This window comes from Corythoichthys intestinalis, chromosome 4, assembly GCF_030265065.1.
Source record: "Corythoichthys intestinalis isolate RoL2023-P3 chromosome 4, ASM3026506v1, whole genome shotgun sequence".
NCBI lineage: Eukaryota > Metazoa > Chordata > Actinopteri > Syngnathiformes > Syngnathidae > Corythoichthys > Corythoichthys intestinalis.
The window spans coordinates 19,370,916-19,382,930 of NC_080398.1; the positions used below are offsets into that span (position 1 = coordinate 19,370,916).

Here is a 12,015-nt window from a genome sequence, read left to right on the forward strand (position 1 = left end):
GCAAATCACGACGAGAAGAAACCCGGATGCGGAAGTGATCGTCTGTTGACAAGCACCGTGTTGCATGCGTGTGTTTATTTTAAGAAGCGTTTTTTATTTCATTCCGTAGCTGAATAAGGCGTTTCGTGCATAATAATAACCAATTTAAATAAGTTTATTTATTTTGTGTTTGTAAGAGCGTCTTTTTATTTTGTGACGTTGCTAGCTCTACTTTATTCCTCTATTATTTTGATAAAGATGACTTCCCAAGAGGTACGCCTTTGCGGTCTTCTGCTGCGGGAGCACTTTGGGGAAGTTGTGGAGAAAGTAGGAACCAATCTACTCAAAGGTGGAACGCAAACTCTGAGAAACATCGTTCAAGAAACTGGAATATCTGTGGATTTGGTACCTTGTGTTTTCTATAGCAATTAACCACGAAAGTCAGTGCACATGTTAAACTCGTTGCCATCCGATCACAGACACCATTGTTTCGTCATATATGGAAATTTAACTAAAATGTGGGCATTTTTGCCACCAGAAAAAACATGCGAAACTTCACACAGTTTGCCAGAGTTATATAATATATAAACTCCCAATTTCAGGCAGCCCTTTATCACCAAACCTTTGAATTATGCTTGTTAGTTTTTGTTTTGGCTGATTTTTAAAAAGTTTGGCCTTTTGCTAATCTTGATTTAAAAAATAAATTGATAAATACTACCATGTACCTTTTAATATATATATCAATCTTGTTTTATAGTAAAACTTCGATCATTAGCTTAGCTCTGAAAGAAGACTTTAAAAAAAAAAGAAAAAAAACTGCACAGGCAGTAGGCCTCTTAAAAATCATCTTCCCAAACGACTAAGTTTAACCCCACTTACAAAATTTAAAATCCAGTATTATTTTTGATTTACAAAAAAAGAATATCACAAGGTTTAAATGAAATTAATACATTTTTCTGAGAAAAGAACTACTAAATTACGGTAGATCTGGTTACTTAAGTATTTCTTTTTTAGCATCTTAATACCCTTTAATCCTGGGACAGTTTAAAATGTGAGCAAAATTTGAACATTCACTAAAAAGTACTATTTGAATAAATTCACTCACAAATGAAAGACAGAATAATGAGGCCATCGAGCAGCTGCAAAACAATTACCACACACTGACTGTGGAACGTCAATATAGATTCCTCAATACCTAAGCAAAGAATAGCAAAGGATACAATCATAAACATTGTTGGGGTTGCGAAACGATCACAATATCCGGCAAGTCCTTTTAAATTATGGCCATGAATGTCTGTGAGCAAATGTTGGCAGGCTTCCGTGGCTCGCTCTAAGACATAATCTGTGGTTATATTTTTAATGATCGACCGATCACCAAGCCTCCTAAATTTATTAAATTGGCCCCGATCAGCCATCCTATCGATAGGTGCACCTTTACTTGTTAGTGTAAGATCCATACTTGAAGCGCATGCAGTACATACTGTACGTCAACAATATAAATACCTGGAATTGTGTAATTCATTTCAATTTACAGTGATCATGGAGCACATTTCATGCCTGTCCTCTGTTTGACATGGCAGGTAAAAAAGTCCCTCTGTGTGCTCATGCAGCACGGAACATGTGTATTCAGCCCGGGCCGTAAAGGACGCGGCAGCCCCACCGAGTACCAATGCAGCTCAAATCTCATTCTGAAGATCCTCCGCTACCCACGCTACATCTACACCGCTAAGACACTGTACGGCGACACTGGAGAGCTCATCATTGAAGAATTGCTGCAAAGGGGTCACGTGTCCATGAGCAACATTGTTAAAGTAGTGGCCGATCGTCTCACGCAGAATATGGAGGGTCAGTAAATCCGCATTTGAAGACTGAGAGTTTTTTTTTTTGATAATTAAAATCGTATCATTTTTCCTCTTCTTTGGGTTACAGAGGGCCATAGCATGAATTATAAAGATGTGTCAGCTGCCTTTTCCAAATTGGTGGAGACTCATTTTATTCAACGCTGTCCTCCAATGGCAAGCGCCACAACCATAGCCAATCCATCAACAGCTGAAGCTCCTGCTAGCACTGCACCGGCTCCAGAGAGCTTCCCCAACTGCTACACCGTGCCAAATGTTACTCTCATAGGACAAGGAAAGAGGCAACTTGAGGACCCTGAGGAGCAAAGTGTTGCAAAGAAGGCCAGGATGGACACAGAGGTGGGTGCACTTGATACATAGACATATCGTGAGTATTATTAATCAATCACCTATTTACACGGAGGTACAGCGCACCTACAACATATTAGGAGTTTTCATCTGCAGATTCAACTATTTCCTGAATATTTTTTTTTCTTGAAATGAGATTTTTTGGGGTGGAAAAAAATAAAACGTTACGATAAAATGACTTTCACCAATGTATTTTATGACTTGAAACGTTTCATGGGAAATGTAAGGAAAAGTTTGGGGTAAAGCAACAAGATGCTATGTAATTTTTTTTCCACGCAAGTCTTTCCCCAATGAATGTTATTACTTACTTGAAATGTTCAATAGGAAGAGGTGTCTTTCTATTACAATTTCATATATTCATTACAAAACTAATATATATTATGTACTATAAATGTGTACTGTATTTTTATTGGTGCAAAACATTTGTGATAACTTCAGGTGCCAAATTTTAATTAAAAAATTAGAATTTCTGCCCCCCCCCCACACACACACAAATATTTAAATACAAGAAAATTTACGGGTATAATCTAGGAAAAAATCTAGCCAAGAATAACGGCCTCTTTATCTGTTTAGGTATTTTTTCTGAGTATACACATAATGTATCATCCATTAAAATAAAACTTATAAAAACTACTGCTAATATTAAGTACATGTTGATAAATCATTTAAGAAAAATATGAGACTAAACTAGATGTTTTTGTTTGTAATGGCTTGTGAATTTGAATTAAAATATCATACCTATCACCCAAACTAGAGCTGGGAATCTTTGGGCACCTAACGATTCGATTACGATTCAGAGGCTCCGATTCGATTATAAAACGATTATTGATGCACCCCACTCCTTTTTTTTTTTTTTTTAATAATTTGTTTTGTACATTAGTTCCAAAATTGTTCAAAAATCCTCTCAGGCTAAACCAAACTACTATTTCAGTATCAAGTTAACATATAGCAGTAAACAAATATACAAAAATAACAGTAAATAAAAAACTCCAGTCCCCATTCTATATCAGCAGCTTTAAACTACTTTCAATTAATTTAATGTTGTGAATCAACCGTTAAAGTTGTTAAAATTGCTCCTGTTATTCCATAATTTCTCTTTTGTCTAATTTCAACATGTAAAAGTTTTAAAACTATTTTAAAGATAGATTCAAGTCAATATTTTACCGATTTAGGAGTATTTTAGATAAAAAGTTAATTAGGTTCGCTTGGAAGGTTCGCAACAACAGCCTTGCAGGGAAGTGTACTGCTTTAAGATGGCGGCCGTTACTAACGCCCGCATCTAGTTTTTTGTAGATGTGCTGGTAACGATACCGAAGCTATAATGCATCTAGTCCTATATAAATGATATCTACCGTAACATAATGTGGCTTGTAGCAGCTTTTCGGCAGCAGTCAGGTATGTTGTTGTTTTTTTTTAAATCTCGTGGCATGAGTTGAGCTAGAGCCGTGAGTTGAGCATTGGCGTTACCCGAGGGGCCGGGTAATGAGAAGCATGATGTTTAGCTACTCTCGCTCCGTCCTTAATTGTGTACCGAAGACCGCGCGGCGCGCTGAGTGTGTCGTACTTCTGCTTTACTTGACATATTTCAATAATCGGAATTTGGATGTTTGTGAATCGTTCTCGAATCTTCCACGGCCGAATCGCGAATAATCTAAGAATCGGAAATTTTGCACACCTCTAACCCAAACTGATTTTAATTTTTTAGAAATGATGTATACCTGTACAGTGTGTAGCTCAATAGTCCTGCTGGTAAAAATGTATTTTATTTTAAATAAAATTCACTCCACTTTTTTTTAATAACTACTATTACATTTTGCATTATTGGTTAACCTGTAAATATTGACACAATCCCCCCCCCCTCTCAAAAAAAAAAAAAAAAAACTGATTCCTGCAAATGTATGTAATGTAAACGTTTGCAGTTTACGTTGAAGTAATCATCTTCAGGATTTTCCCCAGCAAAGCCTGGTGATAGAAAAGCCCGCCAGCGGCCCACCATATTTTTGGGGGGTGATAAATAAATGAGCACACAAATGTTATGTTTACAATAATTTAGAAATTATTTGATTTATTTGTAATTCATATATTTATTAAACCTTTCATGCACAAATTATGAAAACAAAAATCAGTTATTGTTTCGTCAGGTGTTTTTATTACTCGTCTTTGAGTAGACTGTTGTTGAGTTCACTGTCATCCCTGAAAGTTTTAACAATACCTAACCGTAGAGGCATAGTCTTGAAACACACAATGCAATTCAGTGCAGTGGCAGAGAGGTCCGACAGGTTTGTTCAAATATCGACCTTAAGATGTCACCATTGTGCTTTTTACCGTATAACCAGATGTGGCGAATATGTAGTTGAAATCAGAATTTCTTGTATGCTCCCTTCTGTAGCAGTTTTAGCTTGGCGGGTGTGTAAGAAAAGCCTCGCGGCTCGTCAAGCTCTTAGAACTGGGGGAGACCCTGAGCTTTTTGTATTGGCTGCTCCTTCAACATGTCTGTGTTTTTGTTCAGACTCATGGTGATGAGGGGATTTACTGGCAGGTGAACTTCGACAGATTTCATCTCCATTTCCGAGACCAAGCAATTGTCAGCGCCGTGTCCAGCAAGCTGGACCAGGTTAGACATTTGGGCACGGTATCTGAAGTTGCGCATTTTAGGATTTGAATCGTTTATGTCCACGTTTACTTATCAGACCAGCGGTGAGATCGTAAGGACCATGCTGAGGATGAGCGAGGTGACCACTCAGCCCAAGGCTGCCCACACGAAGCCCCTCTCGGCTAACGAGATCTTCAGATCCCTGCCAACTGCCTACAACATCCCCAGACAAGTGCTAGACCAATACCTCACGCTGCTGGTGGATGACCCGGTATGGCATTGTGTTACTTGCAGCTTTTTTACTCACAGGAAACATGATCATCGTTTACTTTTTCTAGATGGAGTTCGTGAGCAAAGCTGGCGAGAGTGGAGGCGGGATGTATTCTGTCAGTATCCTTTTTCTGTTTACATAAATTGCTTTTATTTTGCTTTTTATCCAGCAGTGTATTTTAGTCATCGTATGGAGTCCAAGGGAAAAACAGTCACGACAAAATATCGATTTATTTTCTTGACTGGCATGTCAGATTTGCAGCGAGCACTTGCCAATCTAGCACGGGCAACGTTAGAGTCTGTAGTCCAGGAAAGGTGAACTTGTGTTTTAAATTTTCTACTACATGTTAGAGTCCTTTCTATCCCAAAATATCTTCTACTTACTTTTTGTTAGATTTGGATCTCGATCGGCACGCATCTTCCGTCTTTTACTCAAGAAGAAACATCTTGAACAGAAGCAGGTGGAGGACTTTGCCATGATTCCCGCCAAGGAAGCTAAAGATATGCTCTACACTCTTCTCTCCCAGAACCTGGTCCAACTGCAGGTAGACCTGGGGTTTTGAGTTCTCTATACAGTGTTTCTGTAGAGTTCCAGTGTCGTAATCTGAATTTCAGCAGTCAGTAAATCATCAATTTAAAAGAAATAATAAATTGAAAGTGAAGCAGTTCAAGTATAATCAATCGACATTTTATTATTTCTGTGCTTTCATTTCACAGTGTAATGAAATGTTGAGATACATGAGTTAATTTTCTTCATCAAAAATTTTCGGTGGTCTGCTTTTGTGTTCATTCGGAGTAGGCCTAGGACGGTGATAGAGCTGAACCTCCATCACATTGAGGTTTTTACTGCTGCGATAATCGAACCTCATGAAACTGAGGTTTTTTTTTTTTCCCCACTCTCGCATCACAGTGACTTCAGTGAAAAACCTATTCATCAATCAGCATTGACCCTTACGATCCTAGCTTTGGTGGCCAATCAGAAACGGTAATGGGGAAACAAGTTTGCCTGCTTTGCTACCACGTGTGGTGCATTCAGGGGCACTTCGTTAATGAGAGTAATGTTCATTGTTTCATTCTGTTTGGTTTGGTAAAATAGACTATGAGGGAAATGTAAGCTATACGATTTGTATTTCTGGCTCAATAGACCTGTAATAAAAGTACACTCTTGTAATCCACCTAAGCAGGTGTGATGCTTTGAAGCATCAGCGGGGTAGAGCTGCATTGTGCCATATCATTGTGGCCACCACATCACATTGGAGCACTGACTTGTCACATATTCTTATGTTTATCAACATAATTTGTGAAATATTGTTGACAAAGTAATGACTTCTTTCGTTCTGAATTGTGTTTTTTTTTTTTTTGCATTTAAAATCATAAAATGTGAAAATCTCAAATCAAATCACAATATCTGTCAGAAAAATTGCACTTAGATTTTATATCAAAATTGTGCAGCCCTAGTGTGCGATAAGAGAGGTTGTTTCTTTGTGTTTTGTTTTGGGAGCTAACAGCGCAACTAGGGGGGAAAATATATATACATACAGTGGGGAGAACAAGTATTTGATACACAGTCAATGGGAAAACCCATCGGCAGTGTATCAAATACTTGTTCTCCCCACTGTATATTTAAAACCGAGGTATTGCACTTTATTTATCTTACTTTTGTTGAACATTTAATATTTTGAAGACAATGTTTGTTCACCCTTTGTGTTGACTCGGTCCTGATAATATAAAATATTCATCTCTTGTCCAGGAAATCCCCAAAACTCCTGACTTTGCCCCTTCACGCACCTTTTATCTTTACACCGTCAACCAGCTTTCCACTTCGAGAATGTTGCTCCAGAACTGCTTCAAGGTAACATATACAGATGCAGAGGGGAAAAAAAATCAAAAGACCCCAAAATTTTCATAGGACTATTTTTAATTTTTCTGCAATTTGAAATTTGGAAGATATGCTATTTCATAGCATAATACTTGTGTATATTCATTTCATACAAAGAATGAAACAAAAAAAGTCAATTTGCTACAGACTTGCTAAAACTACCGTGGGGAGAACAAGTATTTGATACACTGCCGATTTTGCTGGTTTTCCCACTTGCAAGCCACGTAGAGGTCTGTAATTTGTATCATAAGTTCTCTTCAACTGTGAGGGATGGAATCTAATACAAAAATCCAGAAAATCACATTGTATAATTTTTTAATAATAAATTTGTATTTAACTGCATGAAATAAGTATTTGATACATTACCAACTAGTAAATATTTCGGCTCTTAGTTCTTTTTTAAGAACCCCTCCTGTTCTCCACTCATTACCGTAAGTAACTGCACCTGTTTGAACTTGTTACCTGTATAAAAGACACCTGTTCACATGCTCGAACAAACAAACTCCAACCTCTCCATAATGGCCAAGACCAAAGAGCTGTGTAAGGACATCAGGGATAAAATAGACCTGCACAAGGCTGGGATGGGCTACAGGAAAATAAGCAAGCAGCTTGGTGAGAAGGTAACAACTGTTGGAGCGATTATTAGAAAATGGAAGAAGTTCAAGTTGACGGTCAATCTGCCTCATTCTGGGGCTCCATGCAAGATCTCACCTCGTGGAGCATCACTGATCATGAGGAAGGTGAGGGATCAGCCCAGAACTACACGGCAGGACCTGGTCAATGACCTGAAGAGAGCTGGAACCACAGTCTCGAAGAAAACCATTGGAAACACATTACGCCGTCATGGATTAAAATCCTACAGCGCACGCAAGGTCCCGCTGCTGAAGCCAGTGCATGTCCAGACATGTCTGAAGTTTGCCACTGATCATCTGGATGATCCAGAGGAGGAATGGGAGAAGGTCATGTGGTCGGATGAGACCAAAATTGAACTTTTTGGTATAAACTCGGCTCGTCGTGTTTGGAAGAAAAAGAAGGATGAGTAAACCCCAAGAACACCATCCCAACCGTGAAACATAGACATTTTTTGGGGCTGCTTCTCTGCCAACGGTACAGGACGACTGCACTGTATTGAGGGGAGGATGGATGAGGCTATGTATCGCCAGATCTTGGCTGACAACCTCCTTCCTTCAGTGAGAGCCCTGAAGATGGGTCGTGGCTGGGTCTTCCAGCATGACAACGACCCAAAGCACACAGCCAAGGCAACTGAAGAGTGGCTCCGTAAGAAGCCTCTTAAGCCAGTCACCAGATCTGAACCCGATAGAAAATCTATGGAGGGAGCTTCAAGTCCGTGTTGCCCGGCAGCAGCCCCGAAACCTGAAGGCTCTGGAGAAGATCTGCATGGAGGAGTGGGCCAAAATCCCTGCTGCAGTGTGTGCAAACCTTGTCAAGGACTACAGGAAACATTTGGTATCGGTAATAGCAAACAAAGGTTTCTGTACCAAATATTAAGTTCGATTTTTGTGATGTATCAAATACTTATTTCATGCAATTAAATGCAAATTTATTATTTAAAAATCATACACTGTGATTTTCTGGTTTTTTTTGTATTAGATTCCGTCCCTCACAGTTTAAGAGAACTTATGATACAAATTACAGACCTCTACATGCTTTGCAAGTGGGAAAACCAGCAAAATCGGCAGTGTATCAAATACTTGTTCTCCCCACTGTATAATTTTGCAGTGGTCTTTTACAGAACTGTACATAAACTATAGATTTTTACCTGTGTCTAAACTAAGCCCTTTGTATGTGCGTATGTGTGCCCAGACAGTAGCAAACCTTATACACAGACGTCTATTCGAGACAACAAATAGCAAGTAAGTGCATCCTTCAGCTATTCTGCACCTTACGTGGCATTATAATGGTGTTCTGTTTGATTGACAGGCGTCTGCTGGAAAAGTCCCAGCGGATCGAGGCCATTCTAGCATCCCTGCAGGCCGGTGGGGCAGAGCCGGAGCAGCTGACAGAGGTGGAGGAGATGATCACGGCTCCCGAAAAGCAACAATTGGAGTCTCTGCGGCTTCATATCAACAAGTACGATCAGTAATAACCTTATCCAGTATTTTTCTTGTATTTTACTTCACCCATCTTTTTATCGCTGTGGTTCAAGGTTGGATTCAGCGGAGAACCAAGTGGATGAAACCATCTTTCTACTAGAATCTTACATCCAATCCACAGCATCCACAGTTTAGTAAGACCTGATGATAGTATTTACAAATGTTTTCAAACAATTATGGTTGTTTAAGTTCAAAGCCATGATGAACTCCAATGATCATGATTTTTGTCCAATAAAATCTAAATGTTCTTTTCTTAAAAATGTGTTTAATCGGGAATCCCATTGATCAGAACCAGTGTTGTTAATAACGGTGTTAGAATATAACGGCGTTACTAACGGCGTTATTTTCTTCAGTAGTGAGTAATCTAATTTTCTCATCTTGGCAACGCCGTTACCGTTACTGAGGCGGGAAAGGCGTGCGTTACTATGCGTTACTATGTTGGCTGACTGACGCGAGAAAAGTCTGAAAAAGACTCACGGAGATGAGAGAGACGAGCAGGAATGGGGATGAGGCAAGGGAGTGTGACACCGTTGCAAACATGATGCTACTATGCTAGGTGGCTCCAATAATACCTGACTGTAGCCGATAGCCTACAAACTACGCCCACATGATGCTTTGGTAGATATCACATATATACAGAACTAGATGCAACTGATAGACACGGCGGCATTAGCAACATGTATAATAAAGAACTAGATGCGTTAGTAAGTAGCCGCCATCTTAAAACAGTAGACTTCTCAGGAAAGCTCTGTTGTAGAGAACCTTCCTAGCGAACCTAAGTAACTTTATCTAAAATGCTCCTAAATCGGCAAAACTTAAATCTTTAAATGATGAAACGGTTTTAAAACTTATACGTCAAAAATAGAAGGGAACTAATGCAATAATGGGAGGAATTATAACTTTAACGGTTGATTCACAACATTAAATGACTTCCACACATAGCAAAGGTTACTATGTAGTCATCACAATATCCGCAATACCCCTGTGTCTAAATTTAGGGTAAAGAATTGGGCTATGCCAATTGTCCCCAAAAACCCTTTACCCTGTTTTTTTTTTTCTTGAGAAAACATGAAAATTATCATCAGTTACTTTGCCAAGTAACTAATTACTCTTACATTCAGGTAACTGAGTTACGCAATTACTTTTTAAAAGTAAGATTAACAACACTGATCAGGAGGAGGACCGTGACATTTTACTTATGTTTCCACGTGATCCATTCAGCCAAAGGAGGAACTCAATTCCTGTTTGCATTTCAAACCCTTGTGTGCACGGTGGTGTTAGAAAATGCACACAAAAAATCTTTTTCACCAGTTTTAATTTATTCAAACACAATTGTACAGTTTTGAAAAGCAGTGATTGTTTGAAACGTGAAACCAAGACAATTGCTGTTTATTAAATAGAAGAAATGTGATTTAATACACTAGCAAATGCAGAAAAGACTATTTACATAAGTGCTCACAACCCTGGACCTAGTGGGTAGTGCATTTATTTTTGTTGTGGCCATTAGTGGACCCTTGATGTCTTTTGTTGTTCGGCCAACTTTAAGGTGAAATGAATGACATTTGCTTCCAGATTTCCTTGCAAGTGTTGGTGTCACTCCTCTTGGTTCTCATCTTCTCTGTGTTTGCGTGCGAAAAAGCCGAGCTGCGGAGAAGTGGCACTGACTTATGCTCTGGAATTTAAAAAACAAATGATGAAGAATAAACACATACCTTCCATAGTATAAAGATGATGAGCGCCAGTAGCAGCAAACCACCAATGATGCTCCCAATTAGGATCCACAGTGAGATGGGAATGGCTCTTCCCTTCAGCACCTCCAGTATAGTCTTGAGGCAAAAGGACAAATTGAAGTTCTTATTTTGACGGTTTGCAACATTTTTCTCTTACCTCCCGCCACACTGTTCCTGTTGCCAGAGTGATGAGATTGGTCTCGTGAGGTGCAATCTGATACAAGCCAACTATCCTTGCAGACTTATATTTGGCCTGCAGATACAAAGTGAGATGCAAATTAGTTGTGAGAAAAAAGTGCTTTCCATCTGTTTGAGTAATGCAATGCCGCTGGACTGAGTGGTGGCGTGGTGAATGTATACTTTGCTAAAGATCAGTCGACGCCCCAACGAAAGCAGTGCTTTGTTCTGCCCATTTCTGTTTTAGCCTGTAATGACACACTCGCTTCTGTTCAACATTGAAGACAAACTATACGGCTGGTCTCCATTTTCAAAGACGATGGTAAAAGGTTAATTTTTAATGACTTCCAATCCCGTACTCTTTAATGAAATTACAGTATTTGCAGGCTCTTAAATGCTGCTGATGCAATGCCAAAACCTCATTGTTTACAATTTCTGCTTTCATTTAACAGTAAAAATACAGTATTCATTTGAAACACATTTTGATAGTCTGAATGGTATTTTTTTTTTTTTAATGGATGCTCACCTTTCTGAAAAAGTCGTCGTTGACTCTGCGGCTAAGACGAATCACTTCAGCTTGTCCTTTCAGTAACTGCTGGACTTGACACGTAACTTCTATGCACCATGACCTACTACAATTCTATGTAAAGATATCAACACAAATGTATTTTTAGAAGAAAGCTTCGTCATCCTCGCTCTTGGCATTGCTGCGGGTGCCTCACCAAGACATCATTCGGCAACATGTCTTCAGGGTGGAGGGGATGAACGTCACCCTGTCGGCCCTTTATTTCAGCTAGATCACTCATCACACTACAATTCACGGCTGTTGCCTGGAAGGAAACTTGATTGTGTCACACAAAAATGGGCAGAAAAATGAGGGTGCTTGTGACGAGGGACGACTTACATTGTGGGAGGAGATGTCTGTGACTGTCATAAACACTCTGTCTTCCGCCGCCACGGCAGGCAGAAGCAGCCTCAGTTCCAGGTTGCTCACAGGGTAGCAACCCAGGTTCTGGAGCTACAAAGAAAGATTGCAAAAGAGGCTTAAATTTGATAGGGAGTATAA

At 39.4% G+C, this 12,015-nt stretch overlaps 2 protein-coding genes across 4 annotated transcripts in view; one reads left to right on the forward strand and one right to left on the reverse strand.

The window, feature by feature from the left end:
• The first annotated feature begins 2 nt into the window (after window positions 1-2).
• polr3c (polymerase (RNA) III (DNA directed) polypeptide C) lies at window positions 3-9,597 on the forward strand. 3 transcript variants are annotated; one of them, XM_057834618.1, is made up of 12 exons: window positions 3-384; window positions 1,590-1,824; window positions 1,909-2,177; window positions 4,696-4,800; window positions 4,877-5,050; window positions 5,118-5,169; window positions 5,304-5,364; window positions 5,444-5,594; window positions 6,800-6,901; window positions 8,753-8,802; window positions 8,870-9,019; window positions 9,096-9,597. In XM_057834618.1, exons 1-12 carry the CDS (start codon window positions 238-240, stop codon window positions 9,175-9,177), a joined length of 1,578 nt encoding a protein of 525 aa, XP_057690601.1. In that variant the 5' UTR covers window positions 3-237; the 3' UTR covers window positions 9,178-9,597. The 3 variants fall into 3 exon arrangements, with proteins under 3 accessions (XP_057690601.1, XP_057690602.1, XP_057690600.1); XM_057834619.1 differs by having other exon boundaries at window positions 3-328; window positions 1,560-1,824; window positions 9,096-9,591; XM_057834617.1 differs by having other exon boundaries at window positions 4-384; window positions 1,560-1,824; window positions 9,096-9,581.
• Window positions 9,598-10,350: 753 nt separating this feature from the next.
• itga10 (integrin, alpha 10) overlaps window positions 10,351-12,015 on the reverse strand; it is a 38,048-nt gene continuing 36,383 nt past the window's right edge. The window contains exons 24-29 of the mRNA XM_057834613.1: window positions 11,854-11,967; window positions 11,672-11,779; window positions 11,476-11,589; window positions 10,930-11,025; window positions 10,755-10,868; window positions 10,351-10,686 (exon numbers count right to left, since the gene is read on the reverse strand). Of these exons, the coding sequence (XP_057690596.1) occupies window positions 10,636-10,686; window positions 10,755-10,868; window positions 10,930-11,025; window positions 11,476-11,589; window positions 11,672-11,779; window positions 11,854-11,967 (597 nt within the window). The 3' untranslated portion in view covers window positions 10,351-10,635. The remainder of the gene's footprint in view (window positions 10,687-10,754; window positions 10,869-10,929; window positions 11,026-11,475; window positions 11,590-11,671; window positions 11,780-11,853; window positions 11,968-12,015) is intronic.